General features: G+C 41.6%; 2 protein-coding genes across 2 annotated transcripts in view; one reads left to right on the top strand and one right to left on the bottom strand.

Moving 5' to 3' along the window:
- Window positions 1-1,122, bottom strand: part of EXOSC5 (exosome component 5) — a 51,735-nt gene extending 50,613 nt beyond the window's left edge. Inside the window, exon 1 of the mRNA XM_067460942.1 lies at window positions 969-1,122. Within this exon, the coding sequence (XP_067317043.1) occupies window positions 969-1,122 (154 nt within the window). The remainder of the gene's footprint in view (window positions 1-968) is intronic.
- Window positions 1,123-1,335: 213 nt separating this feature from the next.
- Window positions 1,336-20,647, top strand: BCKDHA (branched chain keto acid dehydrogenase E1 subunit alpha). Its single transcript, XM_067460941.1, has 9 exons — window positions 1,336-1,500; window positions 5,942-6,121; window positions 6,525-6,611; window positions 8,373-8,481; window positions 10,078-10,239; window positions 11,934-12,140; window positions 14,710-14,851; window positions 17,250-17,421; window positions 19,390-20,647. Exons 1-9 carry the CDS (start codon window positions 1,387-1,389, stop codon window positions 19,558-19,560), a joined length of 1,344 nt encoding a protein of 447 aa, XP_067317042.1. The 5' UTR covers window positions 1,336-1,386; the 3' UTR covers window positions 19,561-20,647.
- Window positions 20,648-23,832: the final 3,185 nt, after the last annotated feature.

Raw genomic sequence — 23,832 nt, forward strand, 5'->3', positions numbered from 1 at the left:
CCTGGCTGTTCCGATGTGCCTTTCCAGAATAGGAACTCCAGCAACATGTCACAGATGCACTTTATCAGTTTTAAGATGGTCTGCACATTGCACATACCCTAATCCTACATCCACCTGTCACACCCAGCACTTTTTAATCTGTACCCATTACATTCAGCCCGGCCCTAGTTTTATTGTGTTATGGTGTACTATTTTTATTGTTTACTGCTATTGTTTTATTGTTTGATTTGCTTTAAGTTACGTGTTTTGTTATGCTGTTGTTTTATTGAGGCCTTGGCCTGTGTAAGCCGTGTTGAGTCCTTCGGGAGATGCTAGCGGGGTACAAATAAAGTTAATAAATAATAATAATATAAATAAACATAATAATACTAATAAATAATAATACAAATTAAACTACACTTTCAAAAGTTAAAAAGCAGTCACATTTAAAACCATGCCGTTTTCTCTTAAAATGGAATTTTTTTTAAAAAAAATATTCAAAATATAAATGTCTTCACTTGCCAACAAAAGGAGATGAATCTACACTGCAGAATTAATGCAGTTTGATACCACTTTAACTACTATGGCTCAAAGCTATGGGATTCTGGGTGTTGTAAAGTTGATGAAGCAGCACTCTTGGGCAGAGAAACTGCAACTTCCTTAGTACTGAGCCATGGGAGTTTAAGTGGTGTCGAACTGTATTAATTCTGCAGTGTAGATGCACCAAAGCAGACATGGGTAAACTGGGGGCCTCAGGTGTTTTGAACTCCAACTCCCAGCATTCCTAACAGTCTCAGGCCCTTTCCTTTTCCCCCTCAGCCGCTTAAGCGGCTGAGGGGGAAAAGGAAGGGGCCTGAGACTGTTAGGAATGCTGGGAGTTGGAGTCCAAAACACTTGGGAGGCCCTAAGTTTGACCTAGAGACAGCCCCAAAGAAGGGCAGAAGGGATAATAATTATTATTATTGTTATTATTATTAGCCAGGGCTGACCCTGCATCCAGGAAACGGAGCCATCGGGACGGGAAAGCAGTCCCTGTTCACACACGATTCGGCGCAAGGAAGGAAGATCCCCAGAATCGCACTTCTTCTGTTCGCTCTCCATCGCGCCAATCCACCCACGTGTCTCCCCTGGACGCTTCCGCATCCGGGGAATTTACCGACCAGCCTATGAGAAGCCGCTTAGCGCTAAGCTCCGCCCACTTTTAAAGCGAGGAACAAAAGTAAATATTGACAGCTCTACGGCTCCACTCCCATGGAATGCCGGGATTTGCAGTCCAGGGGTGGGGTTAGAATGATGAAGGCCTGTCTCGCTGAACTACAAGTACCAGAACCCCTCCGAAGGGAACATAGAGCTATGAAGTGGCAGTGACGGAGGCGTGGCCTCGGCTGTCCGCTAGGCCAAGCGAAAATGGCGGCGGCCACCACGACGTCGGCTCGAGTTGGGCTTCGTTCTCTGAAGCGGTTGCTGCTAGGCCGCACGCGGTTTCCCGGACGGGCCCCGGCCCGAGGCCTTCGCGCTGGAGTGAGTCCCCGAGACCAAAGGCTCTCCTGTATAGAAACCCCAGGAAGAGGCTTTTCCCTCTCTTCCCCCTTCCCTAATTGTGGGAGAAGAGGAATACCTAGGTTCTTGTGGGTTTTTCGAGCTATATGGCCATGTTCTAGAGGCATTTCTCCTGACGTTTCACCTGCATCTATGACAGGCATCCTCAGAGGTAGTGAGGTCTGTTGGAATTAGGACAATGGGTTTATATATCTGTGGAATGGCTGGGGTGGGGCAAAGAGCTCTTCTCTACTGGAACTAGGTGTGAATGTTTCAACTGACTACCTTGATTAGCATTTGAAGGCCTGGCTGAGCCTGGGAAAATGTTTTGTTGAGAGGTGTTAAGATGTGCCTGTTTCTTTCCTCTGCTGTTTTGCTGTTGCAATTTTAGAGTTTTTTAATACTGGTAGCCAGATTTTGCCATTGAAATCCACAAGCATGTGGACAATTTCAACAGAAAGGAAGGAAGAAACCATGAAAATGAACAAAATCTGGCTACCAGTATTAAAAAAAACTCTAAAATTACAACAGCAAAACAACAGAGAGGAAACAACCAGGCACATCTTAACACCTCTCAACAAAAATTTTTCCCAGGCTCAGCCAGGCCTTCAAATGCTCATGAAGGTGGTCAGTTGAAACATTCACACCTAGCTTCAGCAGGGAAGAGCTCTTTGCCCCACCCCAGCCATTCCACAGATATATAAACCCTTTTTCCTACTTCCAACAGACCTCACTACCTCTGAGGATGCTTGCCATAGATGCAGGCGAAACGTCAGGAGAAAAATTGCCTCCAGAACATGGCCCTATAGCCCGAAAAAACCCACAAGAACCTATTATTATTGTTATTCTTCTTTTATCTCTTGGTTGCCATTATTATTATTATTATTATTATTATTATTATTATGTATTGTCGAAGGCTTTCATGGCCGGAATCACTGGGTTGTTGTAGGTTTTTTCAGGCTATATGGCCATTTTCTAGAGGCATTTCTCCTAACGTTTCGCCTGCATCTATGGCAAAAGTCCTTTGTCTCACCCTGGTCATTCCACAGATATATAAACTCTTTTTCCTAGTTCCAGCAGACCTCACTACCTCTGAGGATGCTTGCCATAGATGCAGGCGAAACGTCAGGAGAAAATGCCTCTAGAACATGGCCATATAGCCTACAACAACCCATTATTATTATACTTTTGTCTCTTAGTTGCTATTATTATTATTATTATTATTATTATTATTATTCTACTTTTATCTCTTGGTTGCCATTATTATTCTGCTTTTGTCTATTGGTTGTCATTATTATTATTATTCTGCTTTTGTGAATTGGTTGTTATTATTATTATTATTATTATTATTATTATGCTTTTATCTCTTGGTCCCATTATTAGTATTATTAGTGTCATTCCATTTTTATCTCATGTTGGGGGTGCTTTGAATGCAATTTTCCTCCTTGGCAGGGAGTTGGACTGGATGGCCCATGAGGTCTCTTCCAACTCTATGATTCTATCCTGGTTGCCATTATTAGTATTAGTAATATTATCTTGCTTTTATTCTTGGTCACAGTTCATTATTATTATTGTTATTCTGCTGTTATCTCATGTTTTCCACTATTATATTTATTTATATCCCACAACATTTAAGAAATGTAATGTAAAATCCAAACATACAAATATTAAAAACAGAATTAAACACAAGGGATTCAATGACAGGGCTTCAAGGTGGCGAGGAGGGGGAGGCATAGAATGGTTTGATTAATTGCCATTCCTAATTCCACCTAAATATTTTGTAGGTCTTTCCAAGGAACAGTTTTCCAGCTTGTGGGCCATTTTGCATCTCAGTCAATACAAATAATAATAATAATAATAATAGAAAAAGAAGAACAGTCCTAGACGCTTGGGAAGTGTTCGACTTGTGATTTTGTGATACGAAATCCAGCATATATATCTCTTTTGCTGTGACATACTGTGTTTTTGTGTTAGCAAAATAATGATAATTATAATAATAATAATAGAAAAACTAACTGGGATCTTATCTGAATAATAATAATAATAATAAGAAGAAGAAGAAGAAGAAGAAGAACCAGCTGGGATCCCATCTCAATAATAATAATAATAATAATAATAATAATGGTGGTGGTGGTGGTGGTGGTGGTGATGATGATGATGATGATGATGATGATGATATTTAGGAGCAGGGTCTGCCTTCAAATCATTTCTGACATATAGTGATCCAAAAGTGAACATATTGAGTCTCTTAAAGAGAGAGAAAACAACATTGGACATTAAACAAATATAAAAGTAATAGTAATAATAAGAATAGGATTTTTCTTGGCAAGATTTCTTCAAAACCCTTGCCTTCCTTTGAGTCAGAGAGAGCCACCTGCCCAAGGGTCACTCAGTAGAGTTCCATGGCTGAGTAGAGAATTAGGGCCAATATATTTCATAGGTATTTATATATTTTGAAATAGACCCCATAGTTGTTGCAAGGAGATTTGTTTTCAGTATGCACCTAAGTGTGCAGATCATTTCCATTGCTTTTTGATGCAAGTAAGAAGTTTGGGACAAAAGCGCTTTGTCCCTTTCCCCCCAGAAGATCATCTAAGGATATCAGGAATTTTTTTTAAGTGTTTTCCAATACATTGGGGGGACGAGGTGGGAAGACTCCCTTTCTGGCTATTCGAGACTTTGCAGCTACTAAAACTGAGGGGAGGAGACATTCTCTCGGCCCTGTGACTTTCTCTTCCCCAATTGGGCCCTTTCAAGGGGTGTGTTGTTTTCCTGGACAGCATCCAGTCCTCGCCACCCTCCTCTCTGGTTTGATTTACTTACGGAGATCAATTCGTTTCCTTGTCACAGCTTTTCAGGGCCCAAGATCAACACAGAAATATATTTTTTGTGTCTCAGACTTGACTTTGACAAGGACCTCCGGTTTCTTAATTAAACACATCCTTCCCATATCTGACACCTTAATTGACACTTTTTTATTATTACTCAAACAGACTGAGCTGAATCCAGATATTGTTAGACCACAGATCCCAGCAACTCTATTCAGCTATAGCCAGTGAGTGAGAGGTGCTGGGATTCAAATCCATAATCTGGATTGGGCTATTCCCACCCTTGGATTAAAATACTATTGGGTTGTTGTAGGTTTTTCAGGCTGTATGGCTATGTTCTAGAAGCATTTTCTCCTGATGTTTCACCTGCATCTGTGGCAAGCATCCTCAGAGGTTGTGAGGTTTACACAACCTCTGAGGATGCTTGCCACAGATGCAGGCAAACCGTCAAGAGAGAATGCTTCTAGAACATGGCCATACAGCCCGAAAAACCTACAACTCAGTGATTCCGGCCATGAAAGCCTTTGACAATATATTAAAATGCTATTGTTACATCTATAAAGTACTCTAGTTCCATTACTGAAATTACTTTAGAGATGTACAGGGTGTCCATAATCTCATTATTTAAATGATAAAGACACTTTACATGAGAAAGAGACTTCATGGAAATCCTGTACATTCATTCCTCCTTGGAAAGCACTATTTTCCAACAGTGAGGAGGAAATGAAGGCACATTTGAAAGTAGCTGGAAGAGAAACAAGTCCTTCCCTTGCAGGGAGAAAGTAGGATAAAAATAAATGAATATATTTCCCGAAACACCTATCTCTTCTGGCAGGCCTACCCAGACAGTTTTAATGACGAATGTTAAACCTGCACCTTATGTTTAATAGGTTTTGTGTATTTTAATATGTATTTTGTGGGAATATGTTTTAATATGTGTATTTTAAAGAACGTATGTTTTACAGTGTTTTAACCTATCTCAAGCCACGAGGAGAGGCAGGCAATAAATAATAATAATTATTATTACTATTACTATTATTATTATTACTATATTGCCAGAAGGAGGGGTTTATTACCTTTAACTGTGTTTCTTCAAGTGGTCATCTGTGAAATTTGCACGCCACAGGTACGTATTTCACAGAGACCACGCTGAAGAAAGAGGGATTGCTTACCTGTAACCTTGTTTCTTTGAGTGGTCATCTGTGAAATTGGGGGTGGTGACGGCTGACAGGGAGCTCTGGCGTGGGCTGGTCCATGAGGTCACGAAGAGTCGGAAGCGACTGAATGAATGAACAACAACAAACCATGTTTCTTCGAGTGGTCATCTGTGAAATTCCCACCTGTAGCATGTGTATTTCACAGAGACCATACTGAAGAATCTGGATAGTCGGATTCAACAGAATAGTGGAAGCTCAGTTGATTATAACTTATTGTTTCCCAGTTCAGGGCTAGCTAGATGATCCCCAGTGAACCTTCTGTGGCTTTCCTTTTAAAAATACGAGCCAAAGGGCCAGCTCTGTGTAACAGCAGCTTTTGGAGTGATTGAAATACCAGATATTGTGCTGCTATTCTAATACTTGCGTGCATTTTTCTAGGGATGCCTCCAACAGCAGGAAGAGTTTACCTCCCTTGAGGAGAAGCCGCAATTCCCCGGTGCTTCGGCTGAGTTTGTGGACAGGCTCGAGTTCATCCAACCCAATGTCATTTCCGGAATTCCTATTTACCGGGTCATGGACCGGCAGGGGCAGATTGTCAATCTCAGTGAGGACCCACAGGTGAGGCATAAAGATTCATTTGCATTAGCCACACCCTTAAGGCTGGGGGGAAAAAATCCACAAAATTTTAAAGGTCCATATTTCATCGTGTAATAGTCATCACCACATAATCGTCACATCCTTTTCTTTGTCTTCCAAAATTGTTTTCTGGTCTTTCAATGTGTAATCATGATATATATATTGTTTAGGGTTCATCTCCCTCCCTTCCTCTTCCTTTCTCGGAGCAGTAACTGGAGATTCAAAGGCACGCTTTTGTGTTCACATAATGGTCGCACAACACCCCCTTTGGGGAAAAAGTTGGCGACCATTATGCGGTAAAATATGGTAATCAGTTCAAGCTCTATTTAAATATTGTTCTTCTAGTGCCATTTCCTATTTTGCTTCATCTCTTTCTTTGCTGCAGCTTTCCAAGGAGCAAGTCTTGAAGTTCTACAAGAGCATGACCCTTTTGAACACTATGGATCGGATCCTATATGAGTCACAGAGGCAGGTAAAGCCACAGCCCACAAACTCAGAACTGGAAGAGTGAGAAAGAGTTTGACTGGAAGAGTGAGAAAGAGTTTGACTCCCATTGGCCGGGATCCTACCTGTCCAATATAGTGTAAGAGTCCCACAGATGGAACTCTGCTATGGCTCACCATCACCCTCATCATTGTTTTGTGCCTTAGTCTTTCTGCGGAGCCATTATTTGACTGGTGGAGAGCACAGAGATCAGCATCTGGCTGTACTTCTGGAGGTGCAAACCAATGTCATCTTCTGCTGAGATCTGTAGGATTCAAGCAAACAATGACATTAGTCTGAGTCTTATCTACAGGGCACCGTCAGATGCTTCTCCAATCCTCGTGCGCTCTCCCTGACAGCCATAGGATGAACATGTTGGGTGAGTGGGCTTAATAACAAAAGACCCTCCTCATAAATATACAGCAGAGAAACTTATTAGCAGCAGCATGACCCAGTATCAGTAGCCAAAAGTGATAAAAGAACAAAAACACACAGACTAATGTTATCTCTTCCATAGGAGGCTTTGAAACAATGGCTTCAAACTACAAGAAAGGATATTCCATCTGAACATTAGGAAGAACTTCCTGACTGTGGGAGCTGTTCAGCAGTGGAACTCTCTACCCCAAAGTGTGGTAGAGGCTCCTTCTTTGGAAGCCTTTAAACAGAGGCTGGATGGCCATCTGTCGGCGGTGCTTTAAATACAATTTTCCTGCTTCTTGGCAGGGGGTTGGACTGGATGTCCCATGAGGTCTTTTCCAACTCTATGAGTCTTTATTGCAAAATAATATGGTTGCAAGAACAAGGTTTCCATAACACAAAGTTCCTTACACCTTTTTCTTTGTTTCCACACTGGACTTCTTTCTCATGCAGATAAACAGCTTCGCTTTTACAGAACTTCCTCTCACACCAAAGTTACACAGGAGTTTCGTACAGTAGCTTTTTACACACAGCAGCTATCACACTGAGGCTTTCTCATACTGAGGCCTACCTCACACTGAGACCTTTCTCCCACTTAGGCCTTCTCACACTGAGGACTCTTTCGAACTAATGCCTCTCTCCCACTGAGGCAAACAGGCCTTCTCATACTGAGACCTACTAACACACTGAGGCTCCCCTCCCAAAGAGACCTCTCACAGACTGAGGACAACTAAGCTACAGTCACACCTGCTTATATAGAACTACAGCTTTTGCTGAGTCCTTGCATCCATTTAACCCTTTAAGTGCTTGACTCACATTTTTGTAATTAAAAATGCCTAGTTAAATTTTAATATTTCTGACAGAACATTAATGGGGGAGACTATTGTATGGGATGGATGGGGCTTTGGGTCATTGCTGTGCGTGAAAGAGAATGCCAATCTCAACAACAACAATTAAGAAAGATACAAGCATAAAATGGATTTATCTTTGCTTTCATCAGGGACAGGAACTCTTTACATGAGCTTTCTCCCAGCTTGGAAATGGGTGAACTAGCACAAGACTGGACACGATCTGGAGGACCATATTTTAGCCCCTAAGACAAGAGTTGCCTCTGCCCACAAAACAAAAACCCAACAGTTTAGAGGTCCACTTCCTTGGAGAGTATTGGATAAATTTCAGGGGTGTGTTACGCAGGAGGCTTCCAGAAATGTCTTACTATTTTAGCTGCGAAGAACAGGAGGGATTTCTATCCTTAATATGTTGATAGAGACCAAAGTATGGAGATCCTGACCTTTCTTCCATTAAAAAAACAAGTTTCCCTTTCTTTTCCTAGGGGCGAATCTCCTTTTACATGACCAATTATGGGGAGGAAGGCACCCACATTGGGAGTGCAGCTGCTCTCGATGACACTGACCTTGTGTTTGGACAGTATCGGGAAGCAGGTAAGGAGCTGTGGGGATGTGAATCTTTGCTTGTTTTATTCTCACGTGCAAAAATGGATGATTTTAGAAGTATGAATTATTCATGTGAATTATTCAGTGGTAGATATATCTCTCAGACCTTTTTTTGGGGGGGGGGGGAATCATTTGCTTTGAATGATGATTGACTTGTATTAATAACACCATGTAAAATGATTTTTATTCCTGGGTTATCAGTGTCATATCTTAATTGGTTCTGCCCTAAAAACATGGGGAAAGTGTATTAAACTGACAAAATTTTGCATCACATTTTGCTCAATGAATATCCTGTCGAATCTCAACCAATTCAACTTCGTTTGTGGCAGCCACAAAAATGAAGTTTCTGGAGTAGAACAACTACATTCAAAGTAAGGACTTCACAATTAAACAGGAAATAACACTTTCAAACCAGAAAAAGAAAACTTTCAATTTTTGTTTCATAGTGTAAACTGAATAAGTTTTATTTTATTTTATTTTGCAATATATTTTTATTTTATTTAAGGAAATAAGGGGAAAGGAAAGTGTTTAATATTCCAAGTAAAGTGGGAGAACAATTTGATGAAAGGAAAGTAGGAAAAAAGAGAGAGGGAAGTGGGTACAAACTGGGGGAACTTAATAATAATAAAAGGGGTGGAGGGAGGAAAAATAAACAAACAATGTAAAATGATAAAGAAAAAATGAAAGGTAAAAATAAAAATGGTAAAATTGTGACTTTTTTCTAATCTTTTGCGATTTAAAGTTTGTTTGAATAAGTTTTATTTTCTGTAACAGTGTTGACTACAGCAGATTCCTTAATACATTTTTTTCTTTTGTGCAATTTAATCCCCAATATGGCTTTCTGGTTTGATACCGTTTTTAGATATTCAGATCAATTCATTAACGTCATTATAATTTGGCTTTGTTTTTGTTTTTTTTCCTTAGACTATTCTTTCTTTTTTGGGTTGTTCTTTGTTCACTTTATTTGGGAAAATAAGATGAATGGATTGCGAGAACAGGACATGCTTCAGAGTTGCTGAACACCTTGTTTATGTGGGAATGTTATTAATATTATTGATATATGACTAGGCAGATAAACCAGTATGTATTTCAGTATACCCAGGATTGCATTACTCCCTTTTCAACCGAAAGGGAGCAACGAAAGAGCCCCCTTTGGCACACTGAGTTAAACCCTTATGCCAACAGGACTGTTGACTGAAAGGTCAGCAATCCAAATCTGTGGAGTGGGGTGAGCTCCTGTCTATCAACTCCAGCTTCCCATATGGGGACATGAGAGAAGCCTCCCATAGGATGGTAAAACATCCAGGCATCCCCTGGGTAACGTCCTTGCAGACAGCCAATTCTCTCACACTAGAGGCGACTTGCAGTTTCCCAAGTCACTCCTGACATGGAAAACAAACTGAAGGAGCAGGATTCTTTCTCTTCTCACTTCAGTGTATCCTATCAAATAAGTTATCTCTGTGGAGATATTGTTGATCCTGAACTTGGCTTTTTACCTAGTATGTTAGTAATGAGAAACCAGTATGGGGCTGGTAGCAGTACCTTTCTATCTAATGCGGTCTCTCTTTTTGTTTGTTTCACTAGGTGTCCTGATGCACAGGGGGTACCCCCTGGACCTCTTTATGGCACAGTGCTATGGCAATGCCAGTGACCCTGGAAAAGGCCGCCAAATGCCTGTGCATTATGGCTGCAAGGATATGCATTTTGTTACGATATCATCCCCACTGGCTACTCAAATCCCACAAGGTGAGGCATTTCTTTATTTAGGAGGGAGAGAAATACATGAAGCATCCTTGTGTACTCCAGAGATTTATTTATCGTGTCAGAAGCGAGTTGAGGGTACAGTTAAAATGCATTTTAAAACACTAAGTTTTAAGAACTTGGCATAATGCTAAATATCCTTTGACAAGAAGCTGGTCTCTTCAAGTGCCTCTGGTGTCACTGTGATAAGGTCCTCCATTGTGCATGTGGCAGGGCTCAGGTTGCATGGTAGTAGGTGGTCTGTGGTTTGCTCTTCTCCACACTTTCATATTGTGGACTCCACTTTATAGCCCCATTTCTTAAGGTTAGCTCTGCATCTTGTGGTGACATAGCTCAGCGTGTTCAGCATCTTCTAGGTTGTCTATTCTTCTGTGTGCCCAGGAGGGAGTTTCTCCTCCGCCACTTATTGAGGTGCTTGGTTTTTGCCTGCCATTTTGGACTCTTGCTTGCTAAACTGTCCCTGCGAGTATCTCTGTAGATCTTAGGAAGCTGTTTCTTGATTTCAGGCACTGACATGCTGGCTGATATCTGAACAGGGGCCCAAAATGTCAGTGCCTTGATCTTTTCATTGCTGGCTGCTACTTCCCGGCGGATGTCAGGTGGTGCGATATCAGCAAAATAGTATAATTTCTCCAGTGGTGTGGGGCGTAGGCATCCTGTGATAATGCAGCATGTCTCATTAAGAGCCATGTCCACTGTTTTAACATGGTGAGATGTTTTCCACACTGGCCATGCGTATTCAGCAGCAGAGTAGCAAATCGCAAGGGCAGAAGTCTTCACTGTGTCTGGTTGTGATCCTCAGGTTGCAACAGTCAACTTTTGTACAATATTATTTCTAGTGCCCATTTTTTTGCTTGATATTCAAACAGTGCTCCTTATAAGTCAGAGCATGGTCCAGAGTGACTCCCACATATTTCAGTGTACTGCAATTCTCCACTGGGATTCCTTCCGAGGTAATCCTCAGAACTGAATATGCTTTCTGTGAAAAGCACACATCTGCATTTTAGATGGATTAGGAATCAACTGGTTTTCCCTGTAATAGGCAGTAAGAGCACCTAAAGCTTTGGAGAACTTCTGTTCAAAGTTCCCTGCTTGAGCGGTGATGGCATGATCGTCAGCATAGATGCAATTCTTTGTCCCTTCTGTCAGAGATAAAGTACTGGCACTGCCAATCAGAATTGAGAGTATCAAGTCAAACTAAACTATTTATTTTTTAATACTGTTGGTATTTAATTCGATTTTAATGTTTATATGTTTTTAGGTATTAAATTGTTTTGTATTGGTTTTTATATAAACTGCTTTGAGCCTCTATTTAGTAATAAAAAACAGCATATAAATGTTATTGCAATAATAATAATAAGAATAATAATAAGAAGAATATTTTTCATAGAAAAGCTTGAAACAGTTACTTTATTGGAGTACTAAAGTCCAAGTGGAAAGTGAATAACTATTTTTAATTCTAGTCCATAGTTCTATTCCTTTTGAGATAGATTCTAAGATTGTGCATCTGTCCTGGTATTTCTGTTCAGGATCTTGGATAACAACATTGCTCCTGTATTTTTTCAGCAAGAAGTGACTAAAATGAAGTAGTTGTTTCTGCAGGCACATAATAAATTGCCTAAGCATTGCTCCCCTTTCCTCTTCTTGTTCTCATTTCTCCCTCCACTTACTCTTGGCAGCTGTCGGCTCTGCCTACGCCCTCAAGAGGGAGAACAACAACCGGATTGTGATCTGCTACTTTGGGGAAGGGGCTGCCAGTGAGGGCGATGCCCATGCGGGGTTCAACTTTGCCGCCACCCTGGAGTGCCCCATCATTTTCTTTTGCCGGAACAATGGTTACGCCATCTCCACTCCAACCTCTGAGCAGTACCGGGGTGATGGCATTGGTAAGTGTCGGCATGTAAGATGCCACCAAGCCCCCTAAGTTCCCTACTGGGATCTGGATGAAGAAATCCAGGACAATCAGTGAGAGACCTTTCATATTATAGTGGTACTCATTTCAACTCACCACGGCTCTGAAAGTTTACACTTCTTTCCAAGGTGAACAAAAAGACAATTACAATACAGTTCTAAACCTTTGCACTGCTCCAAAGTAGTCATTGACAGACAGGTGCTGTTCCATGAGACATCACTTGCTACTCCCCAGCAAAAATAGAAACATTAGCCATGGGTACAAGTATGGTACTGGTCCTTGGCATATTATGGGAAATAATTTTGTCTCTTAGGTCAGAACTGAGGAGCACAGCTGTATATATTTACTCAGAGGCAAAACCTGTCACGACGCCAGGGCTCTGCCAGTACACAGGCAGAGGTGAACCAAAACAAACACCAGCTTGTGTCAAAATGTTTAATTGAATTGGCACTTACTATCTGACTGTTTTCTTAGTTCAAATATAAAACATAAAGATAGCACTCAGCCACACAATATAAAACAAAGACTGGTAACAAACCCTGATGCAGGTTCAGGAGAATACCATAGTCAAAAGGTTCAGTCCAGTAGTCAAATGCCAAGAGTTCAGTGATTAAAGTCCAAGGATCAAGAGTCCATACCAGGCATCCTCAAACTGCGGCCCTCCAGCTGTTTGGGCTTCCAACTCCCAGAAGCCCTACTGAGCTTGTTCAGTTGTCAGGAATTCTGGGAGTTGAAGGTCCAAATAGCTGGATGGCTGCAGTTTGAGGATGTCTGGTCTATATGGTAGTCAACAGCCAGTCCAGAGATTCAAGGTTCCAGGGTTCCAAGAGTTCAAGAGACAGGTCAGGATACCGAAAATCCACAAACCTGGAGGAAAACCAGTAGTATCCACAGCCAAATAGGACAAATAATTTTCTCCCAAAGATGAGTCTCCAGGCTATCTCCTTATATCCAGTTAAACCCAGCTGTCTCTTGCACGCCTCCACTCTTAATTGCTTTTGCTGTAAATTAATAATATGGATATAAGCAAGTACATTTATAATATTATAATATATATATAATTTATAATATTAAAATAATTTTATATATATATATATATATATATATATATATAAATAATCATCTTACTGGGATCTGCACGCATTATTCACCGATACATCACACAGTCCTAGACACTTGGGAAGTGTCCGACATGTGATCCAATTCAACAGCCAGCAGAGTGTCTGCTGTGGACTCATCTTGTTGTGTTTCAAATATTAATAATAATTTTAAAAAACGTTATTTATAACCTGCCACCATCTCCCCAAGGGGCGGCTTACATGAGGCCAAGCCCAGCAATACAACAATGCAAATATACATATAAGAAAACAACAATATAATAAAATAAAATAAAAGCTTACTTAAAGATTACTCTCCCCTTTAGAACTGACAGGGGTTAGGACTGACATTAGCCCTTTCCATCACCAACTGCTAGGCCTGACACCACCATCCACCATGGAACGTGATACATGACAAAACCCATTAAGTTCAGTGGGACACATATCCAGGAAATGGACACAAGATCTCAGCCTTACCAATCTTCCATAATCTCATGGGTAGTGGGTTATTTTGTTTCACCCAGCTTTATATATCTGGATGTGTATTCAGATGTAATCACCATTCTCTACTAGCAGGAAAAGCTCTGGAATTTTAAAATATTGCATGTGTTGCACCCCAGGCCTGGAGCCACCTATTACTACAGCACCACACAAGAATCCATAGTTTAAGCAAACAGTTTATTTTGAAAATACATGAAAAAAGCAGAAATAAAGAAAGAAGAGGAATAATCCAAAAAAGGCTTAACAATAGATGATAACTGCACCAAAATCCAAATGTCTCATAAAAATCCAAAGGTAACACAGTTCAGGAATGGCCAAAAAATCACCGGTACAGCATAAGTTATATTTAGAAAAACTTGAGTGGGAATCATAACGCAATAATATAGAAAACTTCCAGGATACTTGAATCCAAAACCAGGGCTTGACTTGACACAATGTCCAAAAAACTCAGGCCTAGCTTCTCCCTCGAAAAACGTTGCCTAACTTTAAGGTAAACATCAGGCTCTTAATAAGCACTCATTAAATCATTTTGTTTCCCACAAATTCTGTATATCGTTCCCATGTAAAGATTACGGAGCCAGTTCTCTGCTCTGAACTGTAAACAAAGACCTTTGCTAATCTCCGCAATGCCAAGTGCTTTCCATTGAGAGCTTTCCACTCGACCCTTTATCTAAAGCTGTTATTTCTGGCTCCACTGGGTGACCTTGGAGCTCTGCACTGCCTGAGCCAGTTTCATTTCCCTGCCCTGAATAATCAACAGTTTGAACCTGGCCTGAATCTCCATCCATATGAACCCCAGGAAATCGCACAATCCCTTCTGATTCATCAGTGAACCCATCAGCCCCTGGCTGAGCTACAAAAGTGTGATACAGATGTTAACTTAGGAGTGAAAAGCTATCCAAGTTCTGCCATCATCGGTTGTCGATGTATCCTTTCCGCCTGCAGCTGCCCGGGGTCCTGGATATGGCATCCACTCCATCCGAGTGGATGGCAACGATGTCTTTGCGGTGTACAATGCCACCAAGGAAGCCCGGCGCCGGGCTGTAGCAGAGAACCAGCCATTCCTCATTGAGGCCATGACTTACAGGTAAGAATGGGATTGTGACGTGGGAATGGAATATTAACCTGATACGAAGCGGTGTCTGGGAAGAGGCTGGATGAGACCAAGGAATTTGGCTAAATTTATTATTATTTATTCATTTATTTCGTACATTTCTATCCTGCCCTTCTCCCCACCAGGGGACTCAGAGCGGCCTCACATAGGCATCAACGATGCTTACAACATATACATCAAAGAATACAATAAAACAGTAAAACAGTAACATCATCTTAAAACATCAAACACATCAGCTAATACATTCATTTACCAGATAATATTAAAAAGCTAGTAAAACAAAAATCAAACACCTGACTACAGAGCCAGGTCTTCAGTTGTCTTCTAAAGGATAGGAGGGAGGTGGCCAACCTGATATCCTTAGGGAGGGAGTTCCACAGACGGGGCCACTGCCGAGAAGGCCCTGTCTCTCATCTCCACCAACCGTGTTTGTGAGAGTGGCAGGGTCGAGAGCAGGGCCTCTCCTGATGATCTTAAGCTTCGTGATGGTTCATAGCAGGAGATACGTTCTAGGGCTCTGACCCAATAACCTGGATGATGCCAAGGAATTTGGCTAAATCTGTTGTGTTCCAGGGCTCTGACCCAATAACCAAAACAAACCCGGGAATGTGCCAAATCCAGTTTTACTTAAACGAGGAACTTAAAATACTGAGTCTCTTCAAGGTCTGACTACAGAACAGAAGGTAATACAAACAAAGTCCCAAGTTTACAATAGCACAATCTGTAGTCGGGATAAGCAAGGGAAAACTGATGTCCAAAGGTACAAACTGAATCAAGCCAGGAAGTCAGCACCGAGTTCAGGTACAAGGTTTCAAGGTATAACAGGTATAAAGCAAGGTGTCAATATTCAACAGAGTTAAGGAAAGGATCACAAGAATAAGGTCTGGGTATTGAGATTCAACCCAGGGGTAACAGGCAAAATACAGGTCCCATAGCTCAACAGTTACTGCTTCCAAGAGCAATCTCTTGCAGAGCTCTTTTTATGCAGAGATTCTCTGCTTCTGCTGATACGAGCAGGCTTTCGCCAATAATCTCTGCAACCTGGGAAACAGGTTATGTGAACAGGAAGGTCAACTTGACCTCTTCCAAACAAGAGACAGATTAATCTTTTCCAAGTACTCAGCAGCAGCTGAATAATGATGATGATGATGATAATGATAATGTAATAATAATAATAATAATAATAATAATAACTTCTTATATCCCACCACCATCTCTCCGAAGGGACTCGGGGTGGCTTACAAGTGGGACCAAGCCCAATAACAACAAAGTTAGACAAGTAAAAACACATTAAAAACACAATAAACATGACAACCTAATTACACAATTGAAACAGTAAAACATAAAAACACAATTAAAGTAAATCAAAGCCAATCTCAATAACCAGGACTTTGGTGGGCAGATCAAAATTTAGGAAGGGCTGGGTTAGGGTTAGATAGAGTGGGGACTGGCCTAATATCCCTACGGAGGAAGTTCCAGAGCTAGGGGACACCACCAAGAAGGCTTTCTCTCTCGTCCCCACCAACCATGCTTGTGACGGTGGTGGGAGCGAGAGAAGGGTCGCCCCAGCAGATCTTAGGGTCTGTGCCAGTTCATAGGGGGACATGCGGTCACGAAGCTAGACAGGACCCAAACCGTTTAGGGCTTTGTCGGTGATGACCTGCACTTTGAATTGGGACCAGAAACTTACCGGCAACAGTGGAGTTGTTTTAATAGGGGTGTTGTCCGCTCCCTATTATTATTATTATATATTATATATTATATATTATATATTATAATATATTATGAATAATAAGAATAATAACTTTATTTATAGCCCGCCCTATCTTCTCAAAGGGACTAAGGGTGGTTTACAGACAAAAGTAACAAAGTGGCAAACATTCATTGCCAAAATGAACAAACAACAACAATAAATCAAGTGGAGGTGCTGTGGCCTGGAGGAGGGCGATGGAGAGGCCAATCCTCCCTAGAGATATCAGATTGGCCACCTTCCTCTTGTCTTTTAGAAGGGAAACAAAGACTGGTTATGGGACCAAGCGTTTGATCAGTGAGCAGCAAGTGGAAGAAGATCACACAACTTATGGCAATGAATTGACCCGGACTGATTTCTGGATTTCGATTTTAATGGATGTGTCTTAATTGTTTTAATTGTTGTTTCAATATTTTTAATATTTTGATTGTACTGTGGTTGTTTTTATGATGCTAGCATCGTATGATGCTTTTGTTAGGCCGCCCTGAGTCCTCCTTCGGGGGGAGAAGGGCGGGGTATAAATATAGGAAATAAATAAATAAATAAATAAAAATCCTGGGCCCATTGGCCTACCAAACTGCTGGCCAAGACGAAATTATTGTATGCTTGCTGTTCCTTCAGGATCGGGCACCACAGCACAAGTGATGACAGCTCTGCGTATCGCTCAGTGGATGAAGTCAACTATTGGGACAAGCAGGACCATCCCATCTCTCGCCTCCGTCACTATATGGCCGGCCGAGGCTGGTGGGATGAGGAGCAGGAGAAGATCTGGCGCAAGAAATCCCGTAAAAGAGTAGGTGGCAGGATTGAATGGCAATCTCCCTTAATGGGTGCACCAAAACAAGTGGTAGCCAAAAACATCCCATATTCTTGCATTGACAGCTTTCCTCACTCCCTTCCCCAGAAATTGCCACAATCTGTAAAAAAAATCTGGGCTATTCTAACCTGCAGAATTGGTGTTGTGTTAAGAATTGTGGGAGTTGACGTCCAAAACACCTGGAGGGCTGAAGTTTGCCCATGCCTGGTTTAGGGCCTCAAGTTTGCCACGCCAAAATATAAACATTTGGGAATGTGGCTTCCATCTCTGGCCTGATTTTTGTTGGGTGAGTGGACTTACTGACAAAAGTCCATCCTCATAAATGTATAGCAGAGTAACTTATTAGCAGTAGCGTGACCCAGCACAAGAAGCCAAAAGTGATAAAAAGAGCAAAAACACACAGACCAATGTTATCGTTTCCATAGGAGGCTTTTCTTTATAACAAGATAATATGGTTGAACTATTTACAAGGACATGGTTTCCTTAACACAAATTAAGTTCTTTATACTTCTTTCTTTGCTTCCACGCTGGGCTTCTATCTCATGCAGATAAACAGCTTCGCTCTCACAGAACCTCTTCTCACACCAAAGTTACACTGGAGCTTCACACAGTAACTTTTTACACACTGAAGTGCCACACACAATGGCCTTCAACCTGGGGCTTCTTTCACCGAAGCTTCTCACACCAGGCCTTCTTATACTGAGACCTACTAACACTTAAGTCCTACCTCACACTGAGGCCTTTCTCCCAATGAGGTCTTCTCACACTGAGAGCTCTTTCAGACTGATGCCTCTCATACACTAAGGTGAACTAACACTGAGATCTTCTGATACAGAGGCCTACTAATGCAGCTGACTCCCAGCTACCGGGACTGTGGCGCAGCTGGCTGGGAGTCAGCTGCATTAAGATCACTACTAACCGAAAGGTCATGAGTTCGAAGCCAGCCCGGGTCGGAATGAGCTTCCAACCAAAATTGTGTAGCTTGTTATCGACCTTTGCAACCCGAAAGACAGTTGCATCTGTCAAGTAGGAAATTTAAGTACCACTTATGTGGGGAGGCTAATTTAACCGATTTACGAGGCCATAAAAATCTCCAGGAAGTATGCAAAGAATGAGGAAGTACTTCATCAGTGTCACAAACGGAGGGTGAAGCAACAGCTCCCCTGGTGGCCAGAAGCTGGAATGTTAAATAGCCTCTGAGTGTCTGTCTATATATGTTGTGTGTCTATGGCATTGAATGTTTGCCATGTATATGTATATTGTAATCCGCCCTGAGTCCCCTGCGGGGTGAGAAGGGTGGAATATAAATACTGTAAATAAATAAATAAATACTAACATAGAGAGACCCTTTTCCCACAGAGAACTATCACAGACTGAGGGCTACTAAACTACAGGCACACCTGTTTATATCGAACTGCAGCTTTTGCTGAGTCCTTGCATCTATTTAACCCTTTCACATTTTTGTAATTAATAATCCCTAGTTAATTTTTAATAAACAGCTTTGCATTTTCAGAACTTCCTCTCACATCAAAGTTACACAGGAGCTTCATGCAGAAGCTTTTTACACACAGCAGCCATCACACAGGCGCTTCCTCTCACACTGAGGCTTTCTCATACTGAGGCCTACCTCACACTGAGGACTTTCTCCCACTGAGGCCTTCTCACACTGAGGGCTCTCTCAGACTAATGCCTCTCTCCCACTGAGGCGAACTGAGGCCTTCTCATACTGAGACCTACTAACACACTGAGGCCCTCCTCCCAGGGAGACCTCTCACAGACTGAGGACACCTAAGCTACAGTCACACCTGTTTATATAGAACTACAACTTTTGCTGCGTCCTTGCATCCATTTAACCCTTTCAGTGCTTCATTTTTGTAATTAAAAATCCCTAGTTAATATTTAATATTTCTGACATTTTTTGCCTTCTCTTCCCCTTTTCTCCAGGTGATGGAGGCCTTCGAAGAGGCAGAGCGCAAGCTGAAGCCCAAATTCCAGCACCTCTTTTCGGACGTCTACTCGGAGATGCCCTGGCACATCCAGAAGCAGCAGGAATCCTTGGAGCGCCACCTCAAGCAGTACGGCGAACACTACCCCTTGGACCACTATGAGAAGTGATTTGTAAGTCCTCCTCGCTTTTCAATGAGCAGGATTTGCTGAAAGAACTTTAGCTCAAAGAGAGAGCTATTTGTAATCACTTCCTTCTCACCATGATAATGGTGCGAACGAGTTCTGACTCCTCTGATAGGGATTTGTGGACAACTGTGGTGAAGGACAAGCACCTATAAGCTCTGGCACCTTTAGTCGCTCCAGTCCAGCTTGGGTTAGCTGCCCACTGGCTTGTTTTGCCCCAATTTTAAAACACAGATATATATATTTTAGTTGAACATAGCCTTATTTAAAGCACAGGAGCAGTTGACGGCTCTACTGCTGTGCATAAGAACTGCCTTATCTGTGTGCTGTTCCTTTTCTGGATCGGCTTCTCCTGCCTCCTGTTACATCTGTCTCCCTTGGTTCTGCTATTCCGCAAACACTGGGCAAGAACCAACAGGCAGCATCTTGGTTTCCTTTCCTGGAGGAGTTGTGTCTAAAAAAAAAAAAAAAGCACATTTGCCAAAATTATTTTCAGTTCCCTTCAATCAGTTTTGTGAGAAAGCAATGGATGTATGTATTTGAGAGAGAATGAGATTGTCCACTTTCCTTTCAAGGTAAACTTGCAGTGGCTGCATCTAGTCTGTGTTCATGTCTTTTGGAGAAGACCTGGCCAATAACTCCTAAATTTGTCTTTAGTTAATTCATCAAAATAGTAAAAGGGCTTTTCCCTGGAAAATTACTGAGGAAACAACTGTAGTGTAAATTCTGGCTATCAATAATAATAAAATAATAACACATTATTTATAGACTATCTCCCCAAAGGGACTCAATGAAACTAAATTGGTGCTGAAAACAAAATTTAAAAAATAAGAGGTGGATATCAACTGGGCTTTTGCCTGATTGTCTTCCTTAGCCAAAGCACCACTGCAATTATTCAGCACTCTCTTGAACTGTTACATTTTTCCTTAATCATAACTGTTAGACAGAAAGCACAAGATTTAATTTTATCTGGGGCTTTGGGAGAATAATTGGTGAATGTCAGCTACTCCAGGCAGCTGTATGTTTGGTAAGAAGGCAAGTTGGCAAAGTAATAAAAAAGGATTTTACAGTATTTTCCTCCTGTTTTGTCTTTACTTAAAACATTTCTGGAGTGGCAGCACTACATCCTTGGCTGTGGAAGTTGTGTTCCTAAATGGAGCCGCACCAATTTGTTGGGAAAGGCTACTTTCAATGCCTTCAGAAACTTGTTCTCATTCCTTAACAGGAGTTGTAATAATAATAATAATAATAATAATAATAATAATAATAATAATCCCAAATTTAGACTCTGCAAGGAAGTAGATGAAACAGCAGATCACAGCCTCAGCTGCTGCAAGAAAATTGCGCAGACAGACTACAAGCAAAGGCATAACACCGTTGCTCAGATGATTCATTGGAACTTGAATACCATTTGCGACAAAGAACTGGTGGGACCACAAGCCTGAAAAAGTTACAGAAAATGAATACGTCAAACTACTCTGGGAGTTTCGAATTCAGACTGACTGAGTTTTGGAGCACAATACTCCTGACCTCACAATCGTGTTAAAAAACCAAGTATGGATTGTCTATGTTGCAATCCCAGGCGATGGCAGGATTGCAGAGAAACAACTGGAAAAGCTGACACGATATGAGGATTTAAAGATCGAACTGCAAAGACTCTGGCACAAGCCAGTCAAGGTGGTCCCGTTGGTGGTTGGCACACTGGGTGCAGTGCCTAAAGACCTTGGCCTGTACTCAAACACAAGATTACCATCTGGCAGCTGCAAAAGGCCACTTACTGGAATCTGCACGCATTATTCGCCAATATCACACAGTCCTAGACATTTGGGAAGTGTCCGATCTGCGATCCAGTACAACAGCCAGCTGAAGCCCAAATTCTCATCTTGTTGTGTTTCCAATAATAACTTTATTCTTATATCTCCCCCCCCCCCCCCCAATCTCCCCAAAGGGATTCGGAGCGGCTTCCGGGCAGCTTCCAGACGGCACAAAGTGCCTGGAAACAAACATAAAAGTGAACACAGTATAAAATACAATAAAATAAAACGCATGCACATATAAAAACATCAATTCAGACTCAATCAAGCTGCGATCCTCTAACTGTGGCAGTAAATTACTGGCACCATGGCTGGACTGTAAACATTGGAATAAAATAAGTGCCAGCTGCCGTAATGGAGAGAGAGAATGGGATAAAGTGCAGCATATGCATCTAGGGGCTAAATATTCTCAAAGGCTTGATTGAAAAGCCACATCTTCAAGTCCCTGCGAAAGGAGGACAGTGTGGGGGCCCGTCTAATCTATGGCAACAAACAACAAAACAACAATGTATGTGCGTAACTCGCAAAAGTCTGCCTCAGAGTAGGTTTCTTCAAGCTGTATTACTATGTCGAAAAGACTTTAAAATTCACAGGAGTAAGAGTACAATTCTCATATTATAATTCAACTAAGCGTATACTAGTCACGATATACTATTCTTGTCTAACCTCCCTGGGGAGGGTGTTCCAAAGCTGGGGGGGTCACCACCAATAAGGTCCTCTCCTTCGTCCTCACTAACTGCCCTTGTGATGGTGGTGGGACCAGAAGGAAGGCCTCCTCGGCAGATCTTAGAGTCTGTGTTGGTTCATAGGGGAGGATGTGGTCACAAAGATAGGCAGGACCCAAGCTGTTTAGGGCTTTATAGGTGATAACAAACACGTTGAATAGGAACCGGAAACTTACAGGCAACCAATGGAGCTGCTTTAGTAGGGGCATCATGTGCTCCCTATACCTGGGTCTGGTTAGTAGCCTGGCTGCAGAGCAATTGCAGTTTCTGAGCCGTCTTCAAAGGCAGCCCCACATACAGTGCATTGCAGTAGTCCATTCTGGATGCAACTAAGGCATGGACCACCATGGCCAAGTCTGGCTTCTCAAGATATAGTTGCAACTGGCGCAACTGGCGACACCTGAGCTTCAAGCGCCAGCACTGAGTCCAGGAGGACCCCCAAACTGCAGACCACCCTATGCCCTATTGGCCTCACAACTGACCAGGAGGGCGCTGTCTTGTCTGGATTTAGCTTCAGCTTGTTAGCCCTCATCCAGTCCATCGCAGCAGCCAGGCACTGATCCAAGATCTGGGGATCTTGTCCTGGATTGAAATAAATTCTGGTTCAACTGTTCTGCATACATACAGAAGTAGGTAATATGAGGTTGAGGGAGGAGGGATCTTGAAAATAGCATTCTGAGAACTGTGGCCAGTTATTATATTGCAGATGAGCGTCCTAATTTCCTTGTCACATAGAATAACATTTACTTGTTTCCTTGTATTTCCAGTTTTGATGTGGATTTTCTTCTACCTGGTTGATTCCATTTGTCATCTTTTCTTCTTTAAACAGACAGTACTGTATATGCTCGAAGATAAGCCAAGTTTTTCAGCCCCTGTTTGGAGCTGAAAAAGCCTTCCTTTACTTATAATGGGGTCAAGGCGGGGCAGTGAAGCCTGGAGGCCATTGTTTGCAATATATATTTCTCTCTCCTCTTATCTCCCTAAACAGTGTGTTTTCTTTTCCAGTCAAAAGGGAGGGAAGGAGGGAAAGAAGATATATTCCATGTCCTCCATGTTTGTATTGCTCTCTTTCAAACCCACCCAATTTCCTGGCTTTTTTGTGTGTGTCTAAATGTATTCACTTTATATGTGCATTTTTGTTCCCTTGGAAGTGTTCACTGGCCTTTGCAAGCCATATAGATCTATAAATATGTTCCTATATGCATGTTTCTCCTGAAGTCTTTGCAAATCTTATATATCCATAATCTTATAACAGCATTTTCCCCTGAAATATTTGTTAATCTCTTCTATAGATATATAGAAATTTTCCTCTGCAAGCCTTTGCAATCCCTATGTACCTATATATCTCTATCTATCTATCTATCTATCTACATTAATTTTATATATGAATTTCCCCTCGTGTTTGCATGTGTTTGCAAATCCTATATAAAAATAATTATATAGAGAGAAATATTTGTTAATCTCTCCTACAGATATATAGGCATTCCCCTGCAAGCCTTTGCAATCCCTATGTACCTATATATCTGTATCTATCTACATACATTAATTTTATATATGAATTTTCCCCTCGTATGTTTGCAAATCCTATATAGATATAATTATCTATATAGAGAGAAATATTTGTTAATCTCTCCTACAGATATATAGGCATCCCCCTGCAAGCCTTTGCAATCCCTATGTACCTATATATCTGTATCTGTCTATATACATTGATTTTA

Source organism: Anolis sagrei, chromosome X, assembly GCF_037176765.1.
Source record: "Anolis sagrei isolate rAnoSag1 chromosome X, rAnoSag1.mat, whole genome shotgun sequence".
Classification (NCBI taxonomy): Eukaryota; Metazoa; Chordata; class Lepidosauria; order Squamata; family Dactyloidae; genus Anolis; species Anolis sagrei.

What these genes read in the sequence shown, in the direction of transcription:
- BCKDHA (XM_067460941.1), top strand. Translation starts at nt 1,387, where the DNA reads ATGGCGGCGGCCACCACGACGTCGGCTCGAGTTGGGCTTCGTTCTCTG. An exon ending in CCCGAGGCCTTCGCGCTGGA is followed by an intron (nt 1,501 to 5,941) that starts GTGAGTCCCCGA and finishes GCATTTTTCTAG; the next exon opens with GGATGCCTCCAACAGCAGGA. An exon ending in GCAAGAAATCCCGTAAAAGA is followed by an intron (nt 17,422 to 19,389) that starts GTAGGTGGCAGG and finishes CCTTTTCTCCAG; the next exon opens with GTGATGGAGGCCTTCGAAGA.